The sequence below is a fragment of the Eublepharis macularius genome, unplaced genomic scaffold (assembly GCF_028583425.1).
Source record: "Eublepharis macularius isolate TG4126 unplaced genomic scaffold, MPM_Emac_v1.0 Eublepharis_38, whole genome shotgun sequence".
Lineage (NCBI taxonomy): Eukaryota > Metazoa > Chordata > Lepidosauria > Squamata > Eublepharidae > Eublepharis > Eublepharis macularius.
Window position 1 is genome coordinate 1 of NW_026559740.1, and position 15,729 is coordinate 15,729.

At 45.1% G+C, this 15,729-nt stretch overlaps 1 protein-coding gene across 1 annotated transcript; it reads right to left on the reverse strand.

The window, feature by feature from the left end:
- Positions 1-8: 8 nt before the first annotated feature.
- On the reverse strand, positions 9-15,247 carry LOC129347023 (uncharacterized; the record flags this gene model as incomplete). Its single annotated transcript, XM_055004005.1, has 6 exons — positions 15,244-15,247; positions 15,010-15,153; positions 6,588-6,681; positions 3,027-3,195; positions 350-485; positions 9-155 (listed from the first exon to the last, which is right to left on the reverse strand). Coding segments are annotated over exons 1-6 (694 nt in total), but the record flags the coding sequence as incomplete, so codon positions are not given.
- Positions 15,248-15,729: the final 482 nt, after the last annotated feature.

The window sequence follows — 15,729 nt, forward strand, 5'->3', positions numbered from 1 at the left end:
TTCTGTGCCAGTAATAATCTGCTCCCCTTCCGCATCCGCTTCCTTCCTCTCTTCCTCTTCCTCAGTTTTGTCCGGCGTCTCTGATCTTCTGACATCTGGCTCCTCCTTGGAGAAAGAAGCTGTTTTTCCAAAAGCCTTTTTCTGCTTTGGTTTTCCTGTAAAAAGAAGCATTTCAACGATAACACCAATGATGTGTCAAGCAATTGTGGTGCAAGGATTTCTGGGTGTCACAGATACATAGGATTTGGGGGTGGGAGGGGGCTTCAGGTCCAAACTTACAGTGGTATTTCCTTCCGACACCTGTTGTCTGGGGCATTAATGGTTATAAAAAACACCCCTGCATTCATACCTACAACGAACTCTGCCCGGTTTTGCCGTTTATCTTTCTTCAAGCTCTTTTTCTGTGCCTTTGATTCCGGCCCAGTCTTTCTCAGCTCAGGTTTCTTCTGCCTGGTCATTAATTTGTTTTCTAAACCATCTCCAGCCTAAAAATAAGTAAACAAGCAAATTGCTATGTTAGTGATTGGATAAATATGTTAGTGCTGTATACTGACTGGCTTCTCTTTTTCAACTGACTCAAAGCAGTCTTGGGCAGTCTGGGAGAGTTCTGGTCCGATTCTGAACGAGCTCATCCTCCTGTTGGAAGGGGTATGGCTGCTGCATTGTGCCTGGAACCTAAGAAGAGGTGGTGGGTACAGGGGGGAAAGGGGGAGATCATCTCTCTCTCTCTCTCTCTGCAAGGAAAAAAATGGGTCAGTGCTCCAAAGAACAAAGGGAGAATTGATGTCATTTATTTCACTATACACATTTATAACCCACAATTCTCAACCAAAATTGGTTTCCTTAAGGCAGTTTATATAAAACAATATAAAAGAAACTGCCATCAGATGTGGCAAAATAAAATAAATAAATAAAAATAAACTGACCAGGAACTGACCTCGCTGTATTCAGCCCAAATGAGTTTGTTCTCCTCTTGGGTCTGGCTTTGAAACACGTCTTGACAAGTCTGTAGCAGCAGCTGGCACGGTACTAACTAGCAGTCCCTGCTCTTGCTCGTGCACTTTCCTTTTATTCCTATTCCTCTTCCCTCTCTGTCATTCCATCAAGCCAGTAAACAGTTTCTGGCTATTTCCACCACAAAAGACACAAGGAGTGGGACCGCTCCTACTCGCCTCCCCTTAACTGGGAGTAAAATAAGCGACTTTGCCAGCCTGCCTTGAGTAAAAGAGCTGACCTTGCCCAGCATCTGTCAACAAGATGGTTAACCAAGGCCTCTCTGTGATGGACTGGTGGGCCTTTAGCCCCATAAAGAATTGGTCAGGGTTGCATTTCTCAAGGAAAGATTCTCTCACTTGGGATTTATCTAATATAGACTATTTGGAATTGCTCTCCAAAGACTCACATTGCCAATCTGCCGGACTGCGCACAAAACTCCCAGCCAGGATACCTTCCCTCTGGGACCTTCTTGGTATTATTTCCCAGGACTCTGGTTCAGCCACTTTAATCAGTCACCGCCCCCCCCTGCCCTACCCTTTTTCTGCGCCTGGAAAGATGAAAATGTTTTCTCTTTGGACCTGACTACTTGCCCTATAACTGGGGCCAGAATCTGTCCCAAAAGTGGGCTTCTGCCTGCCCCAAACTACCCCATCTTGTAAGCTGCAGAAGTATCCACTGATAAATGTTCCCCTGCCTTTGTTTCCTGTGGGCCACTTTTGGATTATTGCTGCCCAGACGCCTCTAGACCCCTGCCTGGGGGACTGAATCTTCCCTCAGACCTGCACAGGTAGGCGGCTAAGGCCATCTCTCTCTTGCTGTACCCCTTGGCCTCTCACCGCCTCTATTAAAGGGAGTAACTTGTACAGTGTTTGGATGCTGTATTTTAGCAGGATTTTTTGTGCTGAATATTACAGGGAATGCTTAGTATTATTCTGACCACTCGAGTTTGATAGTCCATAGTATTATAATTTATTACCCTCAAGAAACTTTACTTCTGTTTTCTCTCTATCCAGATTCTTGGTACTCCTTCCATGTTTGTAAAGGTGCCTTGCTGCTTTGGGCAGAAGCTCTTGACAGGCTTCTTCACTGAAAGTTTTTCTTCTTCACACTCACACTAGCCCAGTGTGAATTTAGGCCTGAACTGGACAGTGAGCTATGTGCACTAGACCACATGTATTTTCCTGAGCATATATAATAACACATCTCTGGTCACCAAGAAACCTCTCCCATCCCCAACAATTAATCCAGTTTTAAACTTTCTTTTTAACAGAGTGATCAATGTATGAATGCATGAGCATAAATAACCAGCTTTTAAAACTAAAGAAGTGGATAAGCTGTCCCGAAGTGGAGGGGGGAGCAAGACTGATAGCTAAGCCGTCCAATACACTGATAAGCACGCCTGTCATTTCGTATGCAAACATGGACTCATCCTACTACTGGGGCAATACATCTCTGTTAAACCACCCACTAAATGTCAATCAATCAATTGGAACTGGAATTGTTTTATCTATTTGCTACCTTGTTTTTATACTGTGATGAGCCTGATTGCAGGGAGAGCAGAATATAAGTGCAATCAATCAGATAAATAAATCTTTATTAAAACAGTCCTAGACCAGCATAAAACATAACAGCGGTCATAAATTCAGGAGCTCAAAGGTAAAAACAACCCGCTAATTGTTATTTAAGCGTTTATAATTTTATTATTTGATTACTTGCACTAATTAACAGGCCCATAGTTCTTTGAATCACTTTCCCGCTTCTGCTTCAAGGAAGGCATGTGGTGGCTCCTCCCATCAAGCAATGGGGCTAGACACTTCGGTGTTTGACAGAGAAAGTCCAAATGACATGACTATCTGTGACGGTAAAGATATAACAATATGGTAAGTAATAGACAATTGGCTGCCTATTAACGGTCCTCCAGAATGTCACCTTACTTAATCTTAGGTCAGACCTGCTCCCCAAATTCTCTGGCCCCAGACTGGTCTCCTATGAGTTGTCAAGAGAATTTAACGGCATAGTATTAAACGTACTGAGCTACGATCAACGCTCCTCCTTCGTAAGCTGGGGTTTTCTGGCAAAGTTGTGTCGTCATCTTTTCCGGCCTCCACTTGCTCTTCGGGCGAGCGTATGCACATTCCTGGGCTCTGCCTAAGCTCCTTGCTGAGGCCAGGAAACTCCAAGACTGCTGCATGAGGGATCCTTTGAAAAAGCAGGACAGAAGGACCAGACCAACTTGCAAGAAGTGATGACCATTTTTGTTTTGCATTGGAAAAGGAGCAGAAAACAACAGCATCAACACTGTGGGCAACCCCTTCGACCTATGTTTGATTTTATACACTTGCAAGCTATGAAATCCCTTGATAGACAATTCATGTAATTGTAGGGATCCCAGCAGGGAGCTGTTTTGCTCCTGTCTTACTACAAAGGAAAGCAAGAATGATCCCCCTGTAGTATTAATGGTGATCCCAAGACTCTTCTATGTAGTAAATGATAAAAGGCCAGTTACCAAAATACTCTTAGCACTTTTCATCTCATGACGTCCCAAAGTCCTCCACAAAAGGTTTATGGCTTCACTTTAGAAAAATGTGGGGCACCGACAACTTCCACTCGAGCCAACATCAGCACAGCAATAAAATACAGTTGTGATGCTATAGGTGCCTTTATGAGGAAGAGGGAACAATGGGGCCAGAAGAGGGAAGGGAAGCCAGAGTTCTTGGGGGAGAGGGGAAAACTGGAGTCAGGGAAGGAGTGAAAATAAGAGCTGGGATTGGAGGGGATTCCCCACTCCTTCACTTGAAGCCAGCTGGGTGGCCTTGGGTAAGTCACAGCTCTCTCAGAGCTCTCTCAGTCCCACCCACCTCACAGGGTGATTGTTGTGGGGATAATAATAACACACTTTGTAAACTGCTCTGAGTGGTCGTTAAGTTGTCCTGAAGGGTGGTATATAAATCGAATGTTACCATTATTATTATTCCACTGTAGATCTAAAGTGGTCATTCTTTCTGCTCAGGGTTCCCTGTGAATGACAGCTCTGTGAGAGGGTCCGTGGCACTGATGGTTAAGAACAGGTGGAGAACTGGGGGCGGGGGGGGGGGAGCTCTGAGCCTTCACTTTATATTGAACATTGACTACTACTACGGCTGTTGAGGAGAAGCAGAGCTCAGAGGAGCAGCATGTGGACATCAACCTATAAAGGACACACATATATAAATGACATACATACATAAACCTGGGTTCATCTGAAACCACCTGGATCCAGCCAGATAGGCTGTTTCAAGAAGCAGCTCATTTCTTTCCCCCTCAGAAATCCTCAGACCACCACGATAACGATGCTCAGAAAGCACCTTCTCCATTGCTTAGCTGAACTTCAGAGGTTTGTCAGCATCAAAACAATATTGTTTACCTGTCAACTGATTTTATTATTCTGACCCACTTTGAGAAATATTATGGCTGAAAAGCAGAATGCAAATACTGTAAATAACAGATCCAGAGCTGTGTTAGTCTGTAGCTGCAAAATAGTAAAGAGTCCAGTAGCACCTTTAAGGCTAACCAACTTTATTGTAGTAGTATAAGCTTTTGAGCTCTCTTTGTCAGATGAAGTCTTAAAGGTGCTACTGGACTCTTTACTATAGATAACAGGGATCTCTCATGAAGAATTCTCAGCACCTTGCCAAACTACAATCCCCAAAATTCTCCAGGGGAAGCCATGAAAGTCAAAATGGCATGAAAAACAATAGCAGTTTGTGATGCAGAAATGCCCAGTGTTGATGGAAGTGAGTCACTGTCCGCAACAGCAATACATTTCCCCCCAACAACGGTATAGTTTGTAACTTCCAAGTTTGCGCCAAAGTCACAATCTAGTCACAATTGTTAACTGCGGCAGAAGCTTCCTCTGCTGTAAATCCAGGTCACTTGGTAAGTCTTGTTGCAAATACATTTTGGGATTATAAACAAGGAACATCTCACAATGACTTCTAATTTTCTATGTACAATCTTCCAAAAATTCTTGCACTCCTGAACAAGGCCATCGTATGTGGAATGTCCCCAACTCTTCTCCATATTTCCAGTATCTGCCATTATCCCCCTTTACTTTTGCTAATCATACTGGGGTCATATACCTCCTACAACAAACCTTTAAATAATTCTCTCTCATCTCGAAATTCACAGATATTTTAGGGATCCTCCAAAGTTACCTTTCCCAGTCTCTTATTGAAATTGTAAATCCTGAATCCCTTTCCTGTTTTGCTTTCCATTTCGCTTAAGTAATGGTTTATATGGACTATGAATAAAATCTTAGTATATTGGAACTTTTGATCAAAAAGCCGAAGATCTATTTCAGAATACAGAGATGCATGGTCTTTGAAAGGAGTGATTTTAGAAATGAACTTGTTAATTTAATTTAATTTAATTTATTCAATTTATAGTCCACCCTCCCTAGTAGGGACCTGAACGGTTGGCCGTTCTTAGCTACTGACCGATCAAACAGGAAGTAAGCTCTACAAAGCAAAAGACGGCAGCCATCTTGTAAACAAGGAAATATTTCTGTGCCTTTCAAACCAGTTACGGGTTGTTAAGATCTCCTTGGGTGGCCTCACTCCACAAGAGTGGAGCTCAACAGCTTTCAGTCCCAAGCCAGAGTTGCATTCCAAGGCCGATTCCGCACAGCTTACCTGAAGCCGGAACGTTGCGGGAAGTTGCGGAACATGCCAGCAAAAACGTGGAAGATCGCGTTTTCTCGCATGAGTTTTGCGCGATGTCCGCGTTTTTGCCGGCATGTTCCACAACGTCCTGGCTTCAGGTAATCCGTGCAGAATCAGCCCAAGTATGTGTTCCTGTGCTGGCCAGTGTGCACTTTTGCACAAGTGACTTATATTGGGGGCTATAAATGTTCCATATTTAAACTACCTGGCCTGAAAAAGTAATATTTTATATTTATGAGCCATAATTTTTATGCGTGTGTAATAACAAATTAGACCACTGAGAAAGGCCCAGAGGCCCAAAACGCATTTGGTCTCTGTATATGTGCAATCAATTTGGTGACTAGGTTCTTTTATATGTGCCAACAATTTTGTGACTCAGTGTCACTGATGTTACCAGATCTCTAGGTTTTTAACTTTGTTCCATGGTTTTTAATTGCACTGTGCAATAAATAATTATATTTCTTTTATATTTTATTTTATATTTTCTTGGCCATTCAACCTTATCGGTTCCTTGTTTATCAGGTTGGGTTTTTTCCCTCTTGTTTTTTTCTAGGATTTTGGAGACCCAGGTTTGAATCCCCACTTTGCTATGCAAGTTCTTTGGGTGACCTTCTATCAGTCAGGCACTGTAAGCCTAACCTACCTCGTAGGGTTGTTGTGAGGACAAGTGGAGGAGAGGAGGACAATATAGCCACTTTGGGTCTCTATTTGTGGAGAAAGGCAGGGTGTAAGGGAAATACATTGAGAAATCCCAAGAGATCCAGAATTCGAAAATGTTTTGAATGGTAAACGGATGCATCAAATTTGCCCCTCACTACTGAATACAAACTATTCTCCTGTATTTGCAAAATGTAACATAGGAAAAAGAGGCTGCTTATTTCATATACTTACACCTCTGATTCAGGAGCCGCCCACTGGCTTAAGCCTGGCTCCAAAAGTGAGAAACGTTCTGGCCGAGGTGAGTTCTCCATCTGTTTCCCTGTAGCTGCAAAGAAGGCAGGGGGAAGATTTAACTTGGTATGACGAGCTGCGGCCAAGTGCCCCTTGCCTGGGATTTGCAAGCAGGCGGAACCGGGCACAAGTATGAAAGCAACTACTCCGGCTTCCTGCCACTCAAGCCGCTGGTTCCGGCTTTGGGTGGAAACCTGCCCGTTTCTACGGAGTGCTTCTCGATTTCCTGCTCTGCTCTGATTCTAGTGTTCTGAATCAACAGTTTTCTGACTTTATTTAAATTATTGGTATACCTGTCTTTATCGCACACTGTAAAACATTTTAATGCTAACATTATTATGGTGTGATTTTTTTTCACTGTTGATTGTTGTTTTTACTGTTTTATATAGTTGTACATCAGCCTGATATTTTTGAAAAGCGTCTTCAAATTCAGCAAAGGATTATCTGCCCCTGAGCCGTCCAGATAGATTAGAAAAAGCATCTCCAACAACAGCATCGAAATGTTAGAAGTTCCTTATTGCCAGTGGAGGGTGCTGTGGTCCCAAGCATGCACAATAAGATTTAGCCAGACAGTACCAAGAGCATCCCTTAATTTATGCCATGGGGAGGAACGGCAGATTGCAAAAACCTTGGCTTTAGCTTTGGAACGAAGCACGACTAGAGAAGCGTTTCTAGGTCATAAATTCTTCCCTGGCTCTCAACTATCTTATCTGGACAAAACTTCACAAGGGAGGAAGTGCTCACTGGCCACAATCCAACACATTAATGTCAACGAGCGTAACCTAAAAGTGTGCTAGATCATAAGCAGTGAATACTCTAACTGGGAATATTCATGGAACACTCCTAAACAGGGCTACTTGGAAACAAGCCTCTTTTTATTGACGAGGGTTTGCTCCCAGTCCCAGGAAAGCGTTCTTAAAACTGCAAGCTTGGAGAGCAACGAGATCCATTCTGGGGCAGGACGTGGGTGGCAGCGGTTCAGTTCCCTGCTGCATCATGGAAGCACCTTGGGCCAGTCACACCCTCTCAGCATGACCTGCCTCACAGGGTTGTTGTCAAGATAAGATGGAGAAGGGGAGACCAATGTAAGATGCTGGGGTCCCCCTTGGGGAGAAAGGTAGGGTAAAATGAAACAATAATTCTAAGCAGGTCTACTCAGAAGTAAGTTCAATGTTATTCAATGGGGCTTACTTCCTTAGGACTGCAGCCGTACTCTTCTGTTTTTGCCATGAGCAGTCTTCAGAATTATTAATTAAAATACAGCCAGGGCTTTTTTTCAGGGGGAACGCAGTGGAACGGAGTTCCGGAACCTCTTGAAAATGGTCACATGGCTGGTGGCCCCGCCCCCTGATCTCCAGACAGAGGGGAGTCGAGATTGCCCTCCGTGCTGCCAAGCAGCGCAGAGGGCAATCTCAACTCCCCTCTGCCTGGAGATCAGGGGGGCGGGGCCACCAGCCATGTGACCATTTTCTCCGAGGGCAACCCACTGAGTTCCACCACCTCTTTTCCCAGAAAAAAAGCCCTGAATACAGCCCTTGAAAAAGCAGGCTTAAAAAGCATTTGGCAAGAAACAGGTTTTAAAATAATACAGAAATGGCACTTCCATCCTGTGACGTAAGCCAGTTTTGTCCCAGTGGCAGTATAAATCAGTGGAAGAGACAGCGCTTTGCTTGAAAATGGGTTCTCCAAATGCTGTAATGTGGCATGAAGGATTATTTTTCCGTCAGGCCAATTGAGAAGGCCTATCGAGCCCAGCGCAGGCAGGGACGGGGCCTGGTTTTTGTTTGCAGTGGCCGCCCATGAAAAGAAAGCCGGTGTCCCAACAGGCTCACCGCTGGACTCCTCTCCCAGGAGAGAAACCTGAGGGGATTGCAATGTGTGGCCACTGCGAGCGGTGAAGCACCCCCAAGAGCTTTTCTGCAAATGTACAAATCACAGTAGCACCCATACAGCTCCCATATGAGATCACGGGCTCTCTTCACTGGTGCACCCATGTGAATGGAGCGGGGGAGCAAATTCGGCTTGTCTGCTGATGCCCTATGTATTGGGTGTAACGTGAGATCTCCCTACCAGCTGATGCCTACATGGAGTATCTTTAGGTACCTATCTCATGCCTCCCAGACACAGCTGGCGGCGTGCCCCTCTCCTAGCTATATTCTTCTTGCTCCCGACCCCCGATCATTAGACAGAGATCAGCAGTTGGCAGCCCACAACCAAATCAGCCTTGAGCCGCTGGACATCCCAATATTCCAAAGGTATTTTGTGAACCGACCGCAAACCCGCTGGGTAACCTTTTGCATTTTGACTGGCCTGGGGACCACACTGAAAGAAGCCTCGACTTCTACCAACGCAGGATGCAAAGTGCTATGCATTCCTCACATTAATCCAGGATCCTGCAAAGGGAATATTCCACCCTGTACATCATTGGTATGCTGTCCATACATAAATGCAGTGATATCCCAGGATTCGAGGAGATGAGAAAGTCGTAAATCAAAGCAACCTCTTTATAACAACCTGACACTTGGCTTTCCTTCACACATCTCCTTGCACCTTCTCCGTAGGGCAGTCATCCATTTCACCCTCCCACTAAGTACTAAGGCGCTATGAGCTTCAATTAATTTTTTTTTTACACTTATTACATCGATCTGGAAATCAATTTGCACCTGAAACCCACATTGCTCTGACACAGAGTTACAGAAGGAGTTTCACCGGCTCACTGCAAAACGCATTACACCTCACCAGTCATGTATGTTCTCTTCTTTCAACAATGCAGGATCAATTCTAACAGATTCTTTAGCTTGGGAAATAGTCTGCATTCTGTAACTTCAGCAATTACAGAAGAGAAAGAACAACAGAACACTTTGGGGTATGAAACTGTCTTGAGAATTGTTAAGAAATAAGATGCTGTGATTTTGCAACAGATGGACACTCTGGAGTTTCAGAAAGGAGCCCATTCAGAAATACTGCAGTGAACATTTATATAAAGAAATGATGCTATGCTGTAAGACTTCACTTCATAGCAGAAACGCTGCATGCACACTGGTGTGGTCCAAAAAATACGGAGGGGACTCACAGTGAAATCCAGATTTGAAAACAACCAATCTGCCAAAGTGTTTTTAAAGGACGAACTCAGCAAGACACCAGGGGGACCTATGACGAGATCTTCACAAAGATGCTTGAAAATGAAATAGCAGCCCAGGCCAGCACCCCTCTTCCAGTTTGGTCAATCCATCCCCCATGCAGAAGAAGGCACGAAGAGCCTGTCTCTTCCACTCATCTTTTGTCCTTCCAAAGCCAGCAACAGTGTGAGCGGCGGGGCGGGGGCGGGGGCGGGGGGGGGAGGATGTTTCGATTGCCAAAGCTATGCAGAAATAGTATTTATTTATTTTTGTCATTTATAGTCTGCCTTTCTCTCTCAGACTCAAAGCGGATTACACAGTATGAGATTAGTACAATCAGTATCAAGTACATTTCAATACAGTATCAAGGACATTTCCACAAACAATGTCATAGGGTAAATAGATGCAAGTTTGAAAGACATAGCATTAGCAAGAATCCAGTACAGAGTAGAAAAAAATACTGAAGCAGAACATAATCAATTCTAGGACTGACATTAGACAACATGGAGCACAGGTGGTACATAGGAGTACATATTTAAAGCAACAGATAGATATGTAAGGCAACATAATGGTGAAGCCTACGGTCCCTAACTCATTAGCGAAGCATCTGAGACCCCATCCCTACAATACAGCCCTCCCATTTGAGTAAAAAGCCTTTTTTAATAGTTCAGTTTTACATCGTTTACAGAAAGCCAGGAGAGTGGGGGCTTTTCTGACTTCCTCAGGCAGGTCATTCCACAGGGGTAGGGGCCACCACAGAGAAAGCCTGTGTATGTTGATTTCGCCCATGTGCAGCCTGGCACCTGCAAGAGACCCTGTTCAGATGAGCAAAGCTGCTCTGGAGGGACATAGGGAGGGAGGCGGTCCCGTAGGTATGCCGGACCAAAGCCATGAAGAACTTTGTATGTAATAATTAATACCTTGAACTGAGCACGGTAACTGATGGGTAGCCAATGGAGCGACTGTAGGATGGGAGTGATGTTCAAGCTCCTGCTCGCTCCTGCTAACAGTCGAGCTACAACATTTTGCACCAATTGGAGCCTCCTAGTTAACTTAGATGGGAGGCCAATGTATAGAGCATTACAATAGTCAAGCCTTGATGTTACCATAACATGGATCCAAGTGGCCAGGTCAGCCATGTCAAGATAAGAAGCCATCTTCCAGGCTAGAGTGGGGTTGTAGAAAACCATTTTTGCCACTGCCTTAACTTGTTTTTCTAGTAATGCTGGATCCAGTATAACCCTTAGGCTCTTAACCAAGTCTGCTCTCTATTGTTTTCTATAGCCGTGCCTGACCCAGTGTTCTGGACCTGGGGGGCTAAAAGTCTGCTCTTTTGCCTTCAGTCAAAATGGAACAGACCAAGATCTCCCAATTGTCTTAGAAAACTGGAAAATAACATGGTGCATGCAGTGCGTAACCAGGTCCTCAGCTTCCATTCTACAGGGTCCCACCTCATATGACCCCCCAACTGACAGGTACACATGAAAGCACTTAGATTTCCAATATAATCGGTATTTCTATATCTAGATCTAGATATCGGAATAAATCCCCAATCTTTGTCCCCCTTCCTAGAATTATCTCTGTGCCCCAAGTGAATGTAAAACTTCACTCCTCTAGCAAAGCCAACCCATGCCTTCATCTCTACGATGCCAGGAAAGCCAATTTGCTGTGTAAAGACCTTGACTCCCCCCCTCCCCCTGTGCTGCTTTTGGCAAAGGGTTGTCGGAAGAAAAAAGGGAAAGGGAAGAAAATACTAACATAAATGAGCACTTTGGATACAGCTCTGGAGGGAGTTTTCAGAACTCAAATTTTCTCCTTGTTACGGACCTACTCATAAGAGTTTCTCTGTGTGTGGACTTCAGAATGAGAAATCAACTGGAAGATAAAACCCTTGCTGTGTGAAAAGGTGTGCTTTAGGAACTTCCCTGGGGTGAGCAATCGGTGGCTGGGGGAGTTAAGAGGTTTAGCTAACAAATGCTGGAGAATCAGAGATTAATGGAACAAAACTCCCCTGCTAATGTACTGTGATGTTTTCTTTAGTATTGCCAGCAGCTCAAGAAAACCACTGTGGCTGAGCTGTAGTCTGAGGTCTCCACTCAATAAAGCCAGGAATCTGGGAATCAATCATTATAGACCAATTTCCCCCCCTTAAAAGTATTCTCCTAGTTTTAATGAAAGATTCTAAAGAACTAGTCCTTCATTTTTACTCCAAGTTCTCTCTGAGCTAATTCACCTTTCCTAAATTGCACAAATGCAACATGTGGTGCGTCTGTTGTAGAAAGCACAAGGGTATTTAAATGGCTGCTCCTCCACCATAAACACAGAAACAGTGATTGGGAAAGAAACAGGATCACGCCTCCCTTTCCCACATATTTTGTGCAGAAAAGTTGTGCGTGTATCCGTTCGCAACTGTGCATGCACACTCATACCCAGGTAAAAGCTTGGAGTCTCTGCCCCCCTTCTGGGGACGCAGCACCCTTTTCCATTGTAGGGGTGGTCCTCCGCGGGGGGCTGCATACCTCCAGTGCTAGAAGATTCCAGTCATCCAAGCCCAGTGTCTTCCGAAGAGTCAAACGGCCCTAGTGCCGGAGGGCAGCAAGCTACAGGGCCTGCGCCAATGAGCATGATTTGGCTCCAAACTCGAGGACGATGTGGCTATTATGGAAGAGGCTTCCATGCTTTCTTCAGTCATATAACCCTTTGGAAATCACGTGATGGGTATCCCCCCCCCTGCTCTCTAAACATATCTACCCTGGCCATGCTTCACTTCCCCAACTTTCACGACCTTCACGGCAACCACTGCAACCTGGCTGTGCTTGGGCATCTGATTCGAGGCCCCTCCATCCGAGCATGCGCAGGGTGCTTTTTGAGCTGGCATTCTGCACTGTGGGAGAAAGGAATGCCCTTTTAGCCCCAGGATCAGCCCTTGCACTTAGTTATTGGTGGTTTTATTGCCTCTCCAAACAGCTGCAGTGGGACCATTCAGAGTATCTGGGGGAGATTTGGTTTGGCTTCTTCGGAACGGAAGACAGGCCGTTTCCACACGTCTTACCTGCTTGCGGAACATTGCGCAAAAGACCCAGAAGACACCATCTTCTAGGTCTTTCGCATGATGTTCCACAGGCAGGTAAGACATGTGGAAATGGCCATAATTTTCCTACAATCGTTTCACAAGTCCGCAACTCAAGGGAAACAATAAACCCTATAAGGGTTGACCAAGGAAGTTTTATTTAACAAAATTTCTACCCCACATTTCTGCCCACCAAGTTCTCATAGACTTCACCCACAGACTTCACCACTATGTTGCCTTATGCACTATCTGTTGCTTTAAATATGTGCTCCTATGTCAGCCCTAGAATTGCTTGTGTTCTGTTTCAGCATTTCTTTGACTCTGTATTGGATTCTTGCTATCGCTATGTCTTTGTAAAATTGTGTTTATTTACCCTACAGCATTGTTTATGAAATTGTCCTTGATACTGACTGTATTACTCGCAAGTTGTGTAATCCGCCTTGAGTCTCAGTGACAAACAAACAAACAAACAAACAAACAAACACTCTCCCTTACCTCTGGAACTGCTTGCCTGTGGCATGGAGTTCATCTGTGGCTTGCCTCTGGACCTCCTTCCTTGTGATGCCTCACCTGGCACCTGGACTGTTAAAAAAATTATCTATGCAGGCATTTGGCCATGTGCAAGATTTCCCCTCACTGATTTAACACTGCTGGAGATTCTGCTTATTTCTGGGTTTCTGCTGTGCCACCTTGTCTCACATAACATTGTTCTAAGTGTGCTGCAAACCGTCTGCTTGCAAGCAGAATGCAAATATTGTACTCCAATAACCAAACAGGCAAACACCCATTACTAAGAGCGGGCACAAACGCTCTGCACGCCACAGTCCCAGTCCTAAGCAGCCGCTGCATGCCGAGGAATGGCATTCCCAGCATGGAACTTCAGGTGAACGCCTGAGCCCAAGTCCTCACATTGGCCATGTGCCGGCTGCGTGGACTTTGTAGCGTGTCAATCAACCCTGAATTCTGACTTCTTTTTTTGGTCTTTAGTTTTGAAGTTATTCTGAGAGTCCTTCACTTGATTCACCAAAAAAAAAAAAATCACAAAAATGGAAAAAAATTTGGTGTCAGAGGATGATGGCCAGAAACTTAAAGAAGCACAACAAGAAGGGGGCAGGAAGGATTTCACTGCAGCTAAAGGGTTCCTTCAGCAGCTCGTAGTCCCTGCACTTTGCTCAATATTCCCACAGTGCCAACCGAGAATGATGCCCTGACCTAGATAGCCCAGGTGGGCCCGATCTCTTCAGATCTCAGAAGCTAAGCAGGGTCAGCCTTGGTTAGTAATTGGATGGGAGGCCTCCAACCAAGGCCAGGGTTGCAGAGGCAAGCAGTGGCAAACCACCTCTGTCGGTCTCTTGCCGTGAAAACCCCACCAGGGATCGCCATAAGTCAGCTATGACTTGAGGGCACTCTCCACCACCAACCGGAAATGTCGAATTTTGCAACACACAAAGGCATCTCATGGATGTGTATTTTAGTGCGCATGAGCCTGGGCCGCAGCAAGTACTGCAGTCTCAGATTAGTTCACATGCATGAGCATCACTTCCTAACTGCCACACCAAATGGTATTTGGCATGTGCGCGGCAACCATCAGAGAGCCAACACCCCGGGTCGGGTCAGAGCATTCAAGCCACGTAATGCCAGCTGAAATGCAACACAGGCTTACGGCTCCTGCTGTAAGGCGGAGGTGCTGCCATTTGAATGAGCCTTAGAGTAATTGAACTGCTATGGATTTCTCACAGAGAACTCTGGGAACTGTAGTTCTTTGAGGAGGCCGTAGTGACCCAGCCCTTCACACGGCTGTGTAGAGAAACAATTGCCGGGTCTTTGGTCGTCTTTCTGCTTGCAAGAATAAAATCTTCATGAAAGACTGGGAAAGCTGAGCTGCACTCAGTCGTGGGAAGCCAAGACACTTTTAACAGCCCCCAAGTCACCACTCCGGGGCCTTGTTCACGTAGCCATATTCTGGAGATGTGATTTCTTTGCAGAGGCAGGCAATGGCAAACCCCCTCTGAACGCCTCCTGCCTTGAAAATCCCACTGGGTGGCCAATAAGTCAGCTGCAACTTGATGGCGCTTTCCACCATCCCACTCTATGCTCTCATTCAGGCAAGCAAAGAAACGGGAACAAACCAGACTATCTGTTGGGGTTAAACTGAGGAAAACGCCGTCCCTACCTTCCCTCTGCTTTGGGCCTTGCATTCGGGGCACACCCGAGAGTCTCCCTCTCTGTGTCCTCTGCAGCGGGAGGCTGTTTCCGCAGAAGCCGCCCAGGCTGGGCTGAACCTCTCGTCTGAACTCAGCACAAGTGCTCCCATTTCCTAGTGCATCAAAATGAAAGGGGGTTCACGGATGATTTCTGCTGACAGAGCTAATGTTGATGCTACCGGATAAAATGCATATACATTTACCCATGATGCCTTGCTCATTTGGTAGGCTGTTCCCGTGCTCTGGTACCTTTCCAACTTCTTGTGCTTGAGGAATTACCTTTTAAAAAAGAAGCAGCAGCAGAAAATGTCAGTTGTAAGATCTCTCTGTTTTACATGCCTGGATTATTTATTTATTTATTTATGTTATTTATAGTCCGCTTTTCTCACTGAGACTCAAGGCGGATTACATAGTGTGAGATTAGTACAATCAGTAGCAAGGACAAGGGCAGGTGTTTCCATACAGTGTCAAGGACATTTCCATAAACAATGTCATAGGGTAAATGAATACAGGTTTACAAAGACGTAGCATTAGCAAGGATCCAATACGGGGTTGAGGAATTGCTGAAATAGAACATAATCAATTCTAGGACTTACATTGAACAACATGAAGCACGGTAGGATATAGGAGTACATATTTAAAGCAACAGATAATATGTAAGGCAACATAATGGTGAAATCTATGGTCTC